The 15225-nt window shown below is 43.9% G+C and overlaps 1 protein-coding gene across 1 annotated transcript; it reads left to right on the top strand.

Moving 5' to 3' along the window:
- Nucleotides 1-7007: 7007 nt before the first annotated feature.
- Nucleotides 7008-12719, top strand: CASP14 (caspase 14). Its single transcript, XM_037056328.1, has 7 exons — nucleotides 7008-7145; nucleotides 8697-8768; nucleotides 10111-10260; nucleotides 10355-10580; nucleotides 10739-10855; nucleotides 11032-11135; nucleotides 11599-12719. The coding sequence occupies exons 2-7, from the start codon at nucleotides 8742-8744 to the stop codon at nucleotides 11701-11703; spliced, it is 729 nt and encodes a 242-aa protein (XP_036912223.1). The 5' UTR covers nucleotides 7008-7145; nucleotides 8697-8741; the 3' UTR covers nucleotides 11704-12719.
- The last annotated feature ends 2506 nt before the right edge of the window (nucleotides 12720-15225 follow it).

The following is a 15225-nucleotide window of genomic DNA, read 5'->3' as shown; positions in this document are numbered from 1 at the left end:
AAATTATCTTATTTATCCATTTGTTCAGTTATTCTCTCTCCCTTCCAATTGTATTCGATCTTGTAACACATTCAATTCACCTGGGTCCTTTTTTTAAAAATGCCAACGTCAAGACCCAACCTTGATAACTTAAATCAGAATCTTCTGGGAGAGGACCCATATATCTGTATTTTTAAAGGCTCCCAAGTAATTGCATCACGCAGCCATGAAAGAGAAACCCTGCCCTAATACATAGGCTCATTAAGACTGTGTGTTCAGCCCTGGCTGGTGTAGCTCAGTGGATTGAGCACAGGCCTGTAAAGCAAAGGTTCATGGGTTCGATTCCCAGTCAGGGCACATGCCTGGATTGCAAGCCAGGTCTCCAGTAGGAGACACATGAGAGGTAACCACACATTGATGTTTCTCTCCCACTCTTTCTCCTTCCCTTCCCCTCTCTCTAAAAATAAATAAATGAAATATTTTTTAAAAAAGACTGTGTGTTCAGAGCTCCAAAAGCAGGGTCTCACCCAGCACCTTCCCAATGATCAGATGATGCTAGGTCACTTTACAGTCATCATTTTGTTTTATCCTCAGAGCAGTTCTCAAAATAGATTTTAACAGGTAAGGCAATTTTGGCTCAGAACAGTTAAGATCAGCCTGCAGCCAAGACAGAATGGGAACATAGTCCAGAAACAGTCCAGCCTCCTTTCTGTGCTGTGCCAGGTCAAGGGTATCCTCTAGACTCCCAGTACCCTTACCTCAGCACTGGTCACCTTAAACTCTGTCTCAGGGCTGTCCGGATCCCTCCTGAGAGCTCTATGAAGTCAGTTCACTATCAGAAAATAAAACAATCACATTTCATCAAGTGGTAAAATTAGGCAACTATTAAGTTAGTAATAAATATATTTCATCAATTGAATTAGTTGATTAATTAATTAATGGTTGTTCCAGTCCATGTTGACTTAGTCTTTTCCCCTTACCACTCTGGCTCATACTCCACTAAGATTTCTTGAGCACCTATTCTTGAGCTCCCTTCCCACATCCAAGTCTTGAGCTAGCTGTTTCCATACTGCAGTTTTGTTGATGGAAGTAGTATTATTCCCAGTTTCTACCCATAGGATTAGGGGGCACATGGATCAATTCTGACAACACCAGGCATTTGTTCCTGATTCACAGGTGTTCGCTGAACACGTTCCATGAGCCATTCCAGATGCGAGTAAACTACATGTGTGGCTCGTGATCTCACCAGCCAACTGTTCTTTGGAGAAAGCAAACATCAAATCAGCATTATATTAGAATGTGGCTGCCCAGGGGAAGTGGAGCAAGCCCTGAAGCTGAGCCCTGACCTGAACCTGGTCCAGGGAGAGTTTGGAGACCACTTCTTGCAGAAGCTTCATTTTACCTGAAAGCCAATTCACCTTTTAACAATCAACTCAGAGTTCCTCAATGGCTCCCCATTGCCTATCAGATAGGGGACCAACTCATTACACTTTGCCTGGGACTTCTCTGAGTTTTTAGCTGAAATCCCCACATCCCAGAAAACCCAGAAGTCCTGGGCATACCAGGATGGCTGATCTCCCTACGACCCAAACAAACTCAAACTCCCTAGAGTGGCTTCAAGCCCCTTCATAATCCCACCCCTTCCTGGACTCATCTCTCACCACCACCATCCCTGTGAACCAAAAGGTCACCAGTTCAGTTCCTGGTCAGGGAACATACCTGGATATTACATGCCTTGACCAGGATGATTCCATCACTCCCATGTAGGGGTGTGCCAGAGGCAACCAACCGATGTTTCTCTCACACATTAATGTCTCTCTCCCTCTCTTTCTTCCCTCCCCCACTTCCCCTCTCTGTAAAACTAAATAAATAAAAACTTTTTAAAAAATGCCAGCTCCTCTTGGAAGCCAATCTGCCACCTTATAATCATACATGCCTTAATCATGTATGATTATCACACATGCCTATAATCATGTATGCCTTATAGGCATACATTCATCCACAGAGTCTTCTCACCCAGTTGTCTTTCTGTGGTGCACTAATTATCAGATAACTCTTATTAATATAATTATTCTGGCTGTTGTAGCTCAGTGGATTGAGCACGGGCCTGTGAAGCAAAGGATCGCTGGTTCGATCCCCAGTCAGGGCACATGCCTGGGTTGCAGACCAGGTCCCCAGTAGAGGACACATGAGAGGCAACCACATATTAATGTTTCTCTTCCACTCTTTCTCCTTCCTTTCCCTTCTCTCTAAAAATAAATAAATATTTAAAAAATATATAATTACTCAATTTAACTAATTGATTAGTTAGCAGTTACTCCAGCCCAGAGTAACATCCTCCTCTCACACATAGACACTATGTAAATACGTTTCATTAAAGGAGCCAAGACCTTCTGAACTCTTGTCTAAGGAGAAACTGTTAGAGTCACCTTTGCCACATTCTATTTCAAGAGATGATTAGACATCCCAACTCATTCACCTGTTCAGCTCTTCCTTCCTGCACACCTACTATGTTCCTGACTCTACAGAAATGCTCAGCTCTTCCTTCATGCACACCTAGTATGTGCCTGACTTTAAAGGAATCCTCCACCCCCAGAGACTGGGCTGTCCAGACCCCCTTGCTTTCATGAAGAAAGGATGCCTCGGGAAATACTTTCCTGAGTCCTGGGCACATGAGGTTGGGCCCTCCTCTCACAGACTCTCTGTGAGACACTCAGTGGTATGCTGTAGCCAGCTCTTCCCAAGTCCACATTCAGTGACACTGTGCTGGTAACCTGAAATCAGCCAGGAGAGCACTTACACCATGGAAGTTGGCAAACACTACAAATCAGGACTTTTTTGTTTGTTTGTTCAGAGAAAGCCACTTGTTAAACATTTTCCAGCACACCATTGTGAACACCCATATTCCCAATACCTTCCTGTCAGATTCAGTCATCTTAGTTGACCAGACTCTGTGAGAGTATGAAATTTCAAGAAGGAAGCATGTGGTAGAAGCATAGTTTAGCTAAACTGTTGGGCATCGCAGGACCAGGTATTGGGTCCAGCTGGATTAGGTCTTTCTCTGGTTTTTCACTTTCAGTGGGCAATGTATTCTTTTCACACCACCACAGAACCAAGCAACATCATGTCTCCCAAACTCAATAGATGATTCCAACACTCCCAGTAGTGCTGTTCTGTCATCTCCTGTAACAGCCAGACCTTGCCTGGGTCATTGAGAAGAAATGTGAGAGGGAATGGTTTCCTACATCTTTGCATACATGACCCAACAGCCCCCAAAGCCTACCTGTGCACATAAGATTCATGGGTGGGGCGTGATCTGTAATTACCACTTGTTACAGAGCTAGTTAATGAGGCACTTTGCAAGATCTATGAGTGCTGTTGGTGGCAGTGAAGGGGGAGGAGGAGGAAGAGAGCGAGGAGATGATGTGAGTTTGTAATCTTCACAAAGATCAAGACTACCTCAGGTTTATTCAGCAGTGTTGGCCTAGCAACAGACACAGTGCTCAACAAATATCTGTTTAATAAAGTGATTGAAGGAGAAGAAAAACTAGAAAGAGGAAGAAAGGTAGAAAAGAAGAAAATACAATATTCTCTTATTATATGCCAAGAAGTGGCATTGCTGGGTGCTTTATGTACAAGATGCCTCTCTGAATCTCCCCAGCAGCCCAAATAGGTCTTCATTTCTCATGTGAGGAAACTGATGCTTCATGGGAATATCTTGTATTATTGATGATGCAGAGATACCAGGCACTCTCTCATATATTGCTTGAAATGGAAAGCGAATTGCTAAAGGCTTGTGGCAGTTAATTGGCAAGTCAGAATTTACCAAATTTTTTATGCCTGTCATTTGAACCAATAATTCTACTCCTAAAAGCCTCTCCTCTGAAAAAAGGCCCAATCTTGTGCCTAAAGAGATACACACAAGGTTGCTTGTGGCAGCAATACTTATCATGGCAGAAAAACTGAAAACATGTGAAATGCCCATCAGCAGGGGCATGACTGACCACATGACTGTGCATCCATGCTATGGAATATTGTGCAGCTCTAAGTCTAATGATAGAGCACTGGGATGGTTAGAATGAAAAAGATGGAAAATACCAAATGTCTGCATAGATTTGGTGCCCCCCTGCACTGCTAGTGGGAGGGTAAAAGTAACAAAACCCCTTTGGAAAATGGTTTGGAAATAGCTACTAAAGTTATACATATGCATTCCTGACTACCCAGCAATTTCCACCAGAATGTGTGCCCAACAGAAATGTGTACATATATCCATCAAAAGGTATGTACTAGAATATGTATATTTACATGGCCAGAAAAAAAACTAGAAACAACCCAAATGCCCATCAATGATAGATTGGATAAATAAGCTGTGCTGTATTCACACAATGGAATGCTACAAAGCATGTGTCCTCAAGGGGAGCAATGTTTTACCTCCACATGGAGCAAAAACTGGTTTTAGGGAGTAAAAACTATACGGATATACCTACAATATGGAGATTAAGTAGATACTGATAAATGGGTGGATGATACACAGATAGATAGACAGGTGGATAAGACCATGGATAGATGTAGTCTCACAGCATATCTGTGGTATTAAATTTCACAAGGGATAATTAAAGTGGCTTCTTGGAGGTGATAATGAAAAATGATTAAGAAATACTGTTCTTAATAAGATGAAATACCTGCAGACACATGAAAAAAAGATTGAATCTCACAAACATAATGTTGAATGAACAGAGCAAGATAAAAAAAAAAGAGCCACTGTGTGATTTCATTTATATGAAGTAGCAAAATCAAGAAAAGTTTATCTATAGTATTGTGTATCGACACAGTGTTTGGGGAAGGCAGGGGTGGGGTAGTGACAGAAAGGGAGCAGGAGAGGAAATCCAGGGGCAGGGACCAGGTCACATTCTTTCTTCGTCAGGTTCTGGTTCATGGGTGTGTTAAGTCTGTGGAAATTCATCAGGCTTCATACTTAGGAATTGTGGGGTTTTTCTTGCATGTAGTTATTCTTTGATAAAAAGCTTTTTGAGGAAATAAAAATGAGTTTGTTCCATATATACCAACATAGGTGACTCAGACATGTAATTAAGTGAATAAGACAAGAAACAGAGAAACTCAGTAGAATGAGCCAACATACATAACAAACAGCTATAAATGTATAAGTTAATGCAGAGATGGGTGCCTGAGCCATCTTGAAACAGAAGAAGAACTTGGGAGAATGAGAATGTCACAGTTTTTTTAAATTTTGTTATTGTGGTAAAATAGACATAATGTAAAATTAACCATTTTAACCATTTTGCTGAATCCATTTCACTATTGTTTGAATATTTCCCTCCTACACATAAGCCCAAGAAAAATTAAAACGTACATTTACACAGAGATGTGTGGGCTTAATAGGAGTGTCTAACCCATGGCCTGCAGGCCACATGTGGCCCAAGATGGCTATGAATGCAGCCCAGCACAAAATCATAAACTTACTTAAAACTTTTTTTTTGCTCATCAGGTTTTGTTAGTGTTTGCATATTTAATGGGTGTAATGTGTGGTCCAAGACAACTCTTCTTCTGCCAGGGTGGCCCAGTGACGTCAAAAGGTGGGACGCCTCTGGATAGCAATATCATTCATAGTGGCCAAATTTGGAAGCAATCCAAATATCTATTTGTGAATGGATGAATAAACAAAATTAGGTATGCTTATACAGTGGAATGTTACTCAACCATAAAGAAATGGCATACTTACATAGGCTACAACATGGATGAACCTTAAAAACATTATGCTTAATGAAGCCAAACACTGAAGACCACAATTATATCATTCCATTCATGTGAAATGTCTATAAAAGGGAAATCTATGGAGATAGAATAGAGATTAGTGGTTGCCAGGGGCTGAGAGATTTGGATGGGGTTTGGGGGCAATAACTAGAGGCTATGGGTTTCTTTGGGGGGGGGGGTTTCTGTTTTGTTTTGGGGTGTTTTTTTAAACACTTACTCTAACTAAGGGGTCAATAAGGGGGAAGCCTTAAAGATCTAACATTTTAAAGATTTTTTTAATTTATTTTTAGAGAGAGGGAAAGGGAGGGAGAAAAACATCAGTATGTGAGAGAATGAGAGAAACATCAGGCAGTTGCCTCTTGTATTCCCCCAACCAGGGACCCAGCCCTGCAACCCAGGCATGTGCCCTGATGGGGAATCAAACCAGTGACCGTTTGATTCACAGGCCAGTGCTCAATCCTCTGAGCCACACCAAGCCAGTGCAGAAGGTTTTTTTTTTTGAAGTGGTGAAAATTTTCTAAAATTGTGGGGATGGTTACACAGTTCTGAATATAGTAAAAACCATTGAATTGTGCACTTGAAATAGGTGGGTTATATGACATGTGAATTATATCTCTAAAGTTGTTACAATAAAATGAAGTGAAAGTGCAATAAAGACTGAAAAAGACTAGAGGAAGAAAGTCATGAGGAAGAGAAGAGAGGAGCTGAATCAGCTGTGAAGCATCAGTTGAGGCAGCCAGATGGGGCTCTCTGGGGCTGAGCCCTCCTGGGTCTGAATGCCGACTGTGCCAGTTGCTGGTTGAGTGACCTTGGGCAGTCATTTTACCTCTATGAGTCTCAGTTTTCTTTTCTGCAAAATGAGAGCAAACAATGCTGATCTCTTGGGAATGTTGAATACTCAATGAGATAATAAACAACTGAAGTTGGCATTATCTGCACAGTTGAACATGGAAGAGATGGAGGTGGATGTAACTATGGAATGATGGATTGATGATGGCCAACCCAGCTGGGCCTGGGGATGCTTCGTGGGTTGTTGGTGCAAAAGCTCCAGCTGGTGGGGATGCTCTGCTTCAAGCCTCCTCAGCCAGGGGGTGTTGGCTGAGCTTTGCCATCACCCATTCCGTGGGTGTTTGGCTTCATTTCTTCATCAAGGGTGTGTCTTCCTGTCATGAGGTTTCCTGAGAGACTGGAGATTTAGGGACAATAAAGGCCCAGACAGCTGTGCTGCCCAATTCATACAGAACCCTCGGGGAACACCTGGGAAGATTCTGCACTGTCAGCCACTTCTCTGAGGTCATCCTGTGGGCCAGATTCCTCTCTGGTGCCCAGCTCTGTTGGCAGCTAGGAGAATTGGAAGACAGCCTGGCTTTAAGGAGCAGCTACTTCTACAGAGAGTAAGTGATTTGACACATGCTGCGCTCTCTCTCTCTCTCTCTCTCTCTCTCTCTCTCTCTCACTCTCTCTCTTCCCCTCCCTCTCTCCCCCTCTCACTGCATGAATGCATATTCTGGCTAGTTTTACACCCATCCTTTCTCTTATTTGTTTACTTGTTTACTCAACATATTGTCCCCAACACCTCCTCTGTACCCACTCACACACTGGTGACTCTGATGGAAACGGATATAAAGAATTCAGGCTTTTAGTCCTAAAGAACTGAGCTTCCAGCTCAGCCACACAAATAAGAATCAAAAGTACTGCAGTAATGCAAGTCTGAACAGGCAGAGCTGTGGGAGTCTGGGGAAGGGAGAGGCAACTTCCAGGGGGCCTAACAGGGATCATTAAATCTAACTTGCTTACTGTGACTATAAAGCATCTAGTGCTCTTTCAAGCCTCTTTCAGATGGGAAAGTTGAGTCTCAGAGAGGAGAGTGAGATGCTTAAGGTCCCACAACTGGGAAGAAGCCAAGGCAGGACTTGGTTCTGGTTTATCTGGCTCCAGAATCCATGTTCCTTCTATCTACCTACTTTCTCTCCTTCACAGTATTTGGCTTCCCTTTCCTTCCAGCACTGGCTCCAGCATGTGTGTGTGTGCACATGCACATGTTTGTGTATATGTGTAAGATAGGAAGAGTGAAAGAGATTTCATGTTCATTTCTGTCCTAGACTAGAACTACCTGAGGGCCAGGAGCACATCTGTCTTGTATAGTTATTCTCAGCATGTAGCTCAAACAAACACTCAGAAGGTATTTGCTGGAGAGATAGATATATGGGTGATTAGTTGGATAAGTAGATTGGATGGATGAGTGGGTCAATCGATGGATGAATCAACAGATGCATTGATGAGTGGACAGACAAATAGAGAGATAAGTGGGGGGAAGACATAGAAGACATGATGCCACCCAAATTGGCAGAGAAGGGTCTTGACTGGTAAAAAGGTGTAAGAAAAGGCAAGAAGGTGGGAAAACACCAAGAATATGGCAAAAGTCATTCTGTTCAGCTAGAGTAGAACAGGACTCAGATGAGAATGAAGAGCATAAAGGTTCAGGCTAAAGGCAAAAGGGGGAGTGTTTCAAAATAGTATTCTCTACTTGGATGATCTCATTTTAAACCCAATCCCAAAGATTCTCCCTGTTAATGACTCCTCAACCCGTCAGCTCCTGGGTGGCAAAGGGGAAAATCTGGGGGCCGCTCACCCTGCTTATCAATCCAGTAATGAGTTCAGTCTGTCATGGGCTGGTGAGTGTCCTGGGAAAGGGAGAGGGAAGTTTCCAGATGGGCAGCCTGTGGGGATGGGCCTAGCAGGAGTTCTGGAGACATCCAGGCATGGAAAACATCACTGGACTGTCACACTAGAGAAGACATACTTTCATCTCTTATTCAGCTTTGACCACACAACAAGTTCTCACCACTGGGGTCCCATTCAGTCTTAAAAATCCATGTGTACAATCTAGTCTGTATGTACCCTGAGACAGAAGAGCTTCAATCCCTCTTCTCTTGAACTCCCAGGGGCATCCAAAGCTTCAGAGAGCCGGACTTGGAATCAGAGGAGCCATGAGCAACCCTCAACCTTTGGAGGAGGTAGGTTGGATGCAGGTTGGGGGAGAGGGGTGGGAGCCTCTGAGAGGAGGGAGCCTCTGAAGGATGGGAGCCTTTGAGGAGAGGGAAAGTGAAGAGCTTAATGTTTCAGAGACAGAGGAGGGGATTAAAAAATTATGATCTGAATTCAGAGCTAGAAGTTGCTTTACAATAGAACCGAGTCCAGGGTAGGGAGCCCAACTACATCTCTCTCAAAGTATCCTGCTTCTCTTCTGAAAAGAAATTTTGACCCAAACATTCTTCTTCCTCAGATGGGATGAGGTGGGATCTCAGCATTAGCTTCAGAAGTTCTGGGACCTCTGGAAGTGAGAAAGTCATACTTAGAACACCCATGGGAAGCATGGAGAGACAAAGCCACCAACTATAACAACTGGAGGAGGCCTTCAAAGATTGTATTTATTCTTTTCTAGAGAGAGCAGAAGAGAGGGAGAAAGATAGGGAGAGAAACATCAACTTGTGGCTGTCTCTCATGTGTCCCCTACTGGGGACCTGGCCCACAATGCAGGCATGTGGCCTGATTGGAATCAAACCTGCAACCCTTTGGTTCACAGGCCAGTGCTCAGTCTACTGAGCCACACCAGCCATGGTTGGAGGGGACCTCCAAAATCCTTCACACACACACTTACTGTCTATATTTGGAAACCAAGGCTCGGATAGGAGGAGTGACTTGCCCAAGTTCATACAGGACTAAAATAAAGCTGGACCTCTGGAATGAAACTAGATTTCTGGTGGTGAGCACACAATATAGTACACAGATACAAAATTATAATGTTGTATACCTGAAATTTATATCATATTATTAACAAATGTTACCTCAATATGTTTAATTAAAAAAATAAAGGCTCCCAAGTCACATTAGAATTTCACATCAATAAGCCCTGGCTGGTGTAGCTCAGTGGATTGAGCCCAGTCCTGTGAACCCCATGATCACAGTTTGATTCGAAGTCAAAGCACATCCCTGGGTTGCAGGCCACTTCCCAGCAGGGGACACATGAGAAGCAACCATACATTGATATTTCTCTCCCTCTCTCTCCTTCCCTTTGCCTCTAAAGATAAATAAATAAAATCTTTTTTTAAAAAAATACTGTTAATTTAAAAAAGAATTTCACATCAATAAAAAATAACCTTATAGCATAAATATATTGCATGCAATCTTTGGGACATACTTATACCAAAAATGTTATTTATTCATCTGAAACTTAGGTATGACTAGGCATCTGGTGTTTTACCCAGAAATCCTAATCCCGGGACTCTTTGGACCATATCCCCTGCTTCTCCTTGACCTCCCTACCCCTTTGATGATTTTTGTCATCTCCTGGTCCAGGACGCATATGACATGTCTGGCGCCCGCCTAGCCCTGACACTGTGTGTCACCAAAGCCCGCGAAGGTTCAGAAGAAGACCTAGTCGCCCTGGAACGCATGTTCCAGCAGCTGGGATTTGAGAGTACCATAAAGAGAGACCCCACCTCCCAGGTATGGTGCAGCCACTCAGGCTAACAGAGGAAGGGCTGGACCGGAAGATGGGCTCTGGGGATGCTCCTGAATCTGGCCATTCCTCTTGCTCTAGCAATTCCAGGAAGAAATGGAAAAATTCCAGCAGGCCATCGATGCCCGGAAAGACTTTGTCAGCTGTGCTTTCGTGGTGCTCATGGCACATGGGCGAGAAGGTCACCTCAAAGGAATAGACGAGCAGATGGTTGAACTGGAGAACCTCTTCAAGGTTCTGAATAACAAGAATTGCCAGGCCCTGAAAGCCAAGCCTAAGGTGTACATCATGCAGGCCTGTCGAGGAGGTGGGCACAGGGCCAAGAACACAGAGCTGTGGCCCTGCTCCAGCCCTATCCCAGAGCTAGAGCCCCAGCTGAGTCTTGAGTTGCTACTCTGTCTTATGACCTCCTCCTTTTCCCAGCTTTCTCTCTGACTTCAACTTTATCTCTTCTCGATGTTTCAGAACAAAGAGACCCCGGTGAAGCAGTAGATGGAGACAATATTGAGATGATCACAAAAGACAGTCTCCAAACCATCCCGACGCACACAGACACCCTTCATGTCTACTCCACAGTGGAGGGTATGAGCTCCCAGCTGAACCAGGGTGGCCTCTGTTCACTCCCCTCACCCACAGCTTCTGACCCCTGAGATGTTCCTCCAGAACCAACCCTCTTCCAGGCCCTTTTGTACCCCACACACCCCTTCTTTCCCACCTCCATTGGAGTTCCCCTGAGCCCATTTCTCTGAAATCCTCAGGGTACATTTCCTACAGACATGACAAAAAAGGCTCCTGCTTCATCCAGACCCTGGTTGATGTGTTCACGAAGAGGAAAGGACCCATCCTGGAGCTTCTAACAGAGGTGAGTTGGGACAGAGTACATGAAACCCCCACGCAGCCAGAGCATGGAGCAAGCAGAGCTAGCTGAGCCTCTTTCAAACTTTCTGCATTTCACCCTTCCCTGCTCCCAGCCCAAAATCCAACCCAGATTCTAACACTAGGAACCCATCTCCTAGCAATGACTTTCCCTTTCCAGAAAACTCCAAAACCCACAATATGTGAGATAATTTAGATAAAATAGAGATAAATTTCTGTAAACAAAATAAAACTTTCTGTATGCTTTTATGGTGGGTTAGAAAAAAACACCTAACAAGAATGTCACCAATGATTCCATAGAGATGATGGCATAAAGATGACATGATAAAGGTCACCCATCTGAGGGCAGGAATACCCACCTGCTTTCTTCTCTAAACTTCTCCCCATAAGCCCATTATACTGATTCCCCCAAGGGCCCAGCCCCAAGTTGACCTCACCTGTTGCTGCAGGTAACCCGGCGGATGGCGGAAGCAGAGCTGGTTCAGGAAGGGAGAGCGAGGAAAGTGAACCCCCAAGTCGAAAGCACCCTTCGGAAACCGCTCTATCTGCAATAGAAGAAGAAAGGGCAGAGAGGGTCTTCCTTTCTGCCCCTCAGATGTTTAAAGGCAGCTCTCCCTACTCCCCCAAAATCTTCTCTCCCCAAAGCTGACTGGTACTCAGCCCTTCTTTCATCACACATCTTACGCAGTCCTCCTTCCAGCTGCCCCTGTCCTCCTTAAAGCAATCCAGCTAAAACTGAGCACAAGGCACGATGGTAGCAATAACATCACCTCCTTCAGACTGGACTCTTTACCTCTACTAATGCAAACTAAGGAGATACTCACTTATCCCACTTTCTGCTCCTATGCTTATCAGAAGCCCTCTTCTATCTTTTATGCATCATACCCATACAAATGTAACCAGATCAAGCTCAAGATTTTTTGCTAATAGACCACTCACCACCTCCCATCTCTATCAAACCTTTGCTAGCTCCTAAATCTCACCCTGACTTATAATGTCTTCCTGAATCCACGACCATTCCTACCTCCCAGAGAGTCCCTCCTAACTCCTAAAAATTTAGTGAGGCAAGAATCATCCTCTCTCTGAGACCCTTCTTTCTTGGCTGACAAGCTGGTGCCTTGACACTGTTCTCCTAGTTCATGGGTTCTTTCTGGCTAATGGAGACACCGCCTTCCCTTCTGGATCTCTTCCTCCTAATCAACACTGCCCCAACCACCACCACCAGGCCCTGGACTCTGCCCTCTCTCCAGAAACTCTACCTATTCCTCCACCATTCTTACTTTTTCAACTTGCACCACTCTGAATCAGAGCATGTTGGAACTATGGCAAATACCCTAGTGTCACCCTGTTGTTTTGTAGACAACATGATAGAGACTCGGGGAGGTTACGTGGCTTGTCAAATGCTACACAATGATTCAAGGGCAAAATCAAGGTCTAGCTTCCATCCCAGCCCCCTTCCCAATGCCTTTATCCATCAGAACACTTTTCTAATTAGAGCAACCACCTAATAAAAGGTCCTCCTACCTTGGAGATTGGAACTCCCTGGAAGACTTCTAGAAATCCTTGAGGATGGGGGGAGTGGTGGTGGGAAAATGCAGACAACTGTAATTGAACAATGAAATAATTTTTAAAAAAAGAAAGAAATCCTTGATAACCAGCATTCAAGGTTACTTCCATGGAATTCCAGCACTGGGTTGGAAACCAGATCAAATGCACTGCCTTCTGAGTCTGAGATACACGTCTCTGTATCTCCAGCCTGGACCTTTCCCATGAAAATAACCTATAGCCATATCTGCCATCATTGAAAACTCATGATTAAAGATGAGTCTTTTCCTCCTGGTCCATCCTCCAGTTGTTTCCTGTCACCCCTCAACCTCAGGCCCTTGATTCAGAAATCTGCAGCTTTCTTTAACACCCTACTTCTTGCAACCTTCCTGTGCCACCATGCCAAGTCCAGCCTGACTTTGAAACAGTCTGCATATCTGTCTTCCCTTCCCCAACATGTCACTCCCTAGTTGCAGGTCCCACCCTCACATGTTTGCACCTTTGCACCAGCTCCCTTCCTTGCCTCACCACTTGACCATCTCACCCCTCCTCTGCCTCCATACCATCTACAATTCTTGAACTTCCTGGAATACCCAAGAAGATACAATGGCACTCCATCATTTAGAGCACAAGGCCAAATTCCACATCCTGATTTCTCACACTTTTATAATTCCACCTCCAGCCAGCAATCAGCTCAATTCATCCCACACCTTCCCCATCATGAATTCACTCTCCCAACCAGGCTAATGTCCTTTTATTCATCCCTGCCTCTAAGCCTTTGCTATCACCATTTCCCCACACTGGCATGCCCTCTCTCTCCCTTTGCCTTCTTTCTGCTACCTCCCATCCATACTTATTTCAGAAGGTCATTCCTAATAGTTGGTTCTACTCTCTTACCTAGGATGAGACACTGACAATTACAATTTCTTGAGGGCAGGGAACAAACTTTGATTATCATAATGGGCTTTCAATAAACAGTTGTCAAGCTAAAAGTATGTGTTGGAATCTTTGCTGTGAATGTAAATCATGAGGCTAATGTGAAAAGCATTATGGATTTGGTTTCTTTCTCCCAATGCCCAGCTGCCTGCCAGGTGTGTCTATCATGAACAGAGAATCAGGACCTCATCCTGTCTCTCTCATAAAAGCAGATGTGTTAGGAATTTGTAAAGTTACAGGTCATACTTGCATGCCAAGTAGCTATATTTTACAAGATCATCCCATCTCCAGAATATTCCCAAGAAGGTACTAGGACACAAAACTGTAGCTTTTCAAAACCATAAGGAACCTAGGAGATCAGCTAGTTTCAGGATCACCTCTCTCTATCTGGGTGCCCATTACAGACATAACTAACCAATGACACCTTCTTTCCTACTTAACTGGGGTGTAGCTTCAAAGGCTTTCTCCTCACAGCACCCCAGGATGCACAGGCACACCATCCCTGATCCCACTGAACCCCATCATGAAGGAGCCACTTGTCTAGAGTCACCAAGTTCTTAAGGAATAGACCCGGGGCTCCTCACCTATGATGCAGTGATGACCATGACAGCAGTCAGGACTTTATCTATAGGGAACAGAAGAGCAAGTGGCCAAGGAGGGGTGACTACACAGAACCAAGTAGACCTGGGGTGATGCATATACTGAGACCCACCCATGTACAAACCTGGGCTTCCAACACCCAACAATTTTGGAAGCTCCAAATGCATGAGTCAGCATGTTATGACCCACTCACCCAACCCAGCCTCAGCCTGTTTTTATAAATAAAGCTTTATTGGCACACACATTCATTTACATATCGTCAATGGCTCCTTATATTCTACAACAGACAACATATAGCCTGGAGAGCTGAAAATAGTTACCATCTGGCCCTTCACAGAAAAATGTACCAACCCCTGCCCTAATATTTTTCCAACAAATGTTCGTTTTGTTTAAATCAGCCAGAGTATCTCACAACCAAGAGCCATACCCCATTCAACAGGCAACACAGTGCTGAAACCCATGACTTAATTCTTCAAGACTCCTGAGTAAGGGTTTCAATCAATTAGTAAGAATTTTAAAATTTACCCTGAAAGTTTATTTTTAGGTATCAGAGGTATATCCAGAACCTGTATGATTGATGTAGAAATACTTCCTTAAAAAAATACACTCACGACTGTCAACAACTGAACAACAAAAAAAAAACCCTAAACAAACAACTAGAACAGAAACATAATCACAGAAATGGAGATCACATGGAGAGTTATAAGTGGGGAGGGGGTAGGGGAGCATCAGGGAAAAGGTACAGAGAATAAGAAACATAATTAGTATGTACAAAATAGACAGGAGGAGGTTAAGAATAGTATAGGAAATGGAGAAGCCAAAGAACGTATATGTACAAATTATAAACATGAACTTGGAGGCGCTGGGGGGAATGCCAGAGGGAGGAGTAGTGCAGGGCAGAAAAAATGGAACAACAGTAATAGCACAATCAATAAAATATACTTTACAAAAAGACCAGAATAAAGTCAGTGCAGCACCATGAGCACATTTCCCAG

This window comes from Sturnira hondurensis, unplaced genomic scaffold (genome assembly GCF_014824575.4).
Source record: "Sturnira hondurensis isolate 20B ecotype Veracruz unplaced genomic scaffold, ASM1482457v3 Scaffold0000880, whole genome shotgun sequence".
Lineage (NCBI taxonomy): Eukaryota > Metazoa > Chordata > Mammalia > Chiroptera > Phyllostomidae > Sturnira > Sturnira hondurensis.
This window is presented reverse-complemented; position numbering and strand designations above follow the sequence as displayed.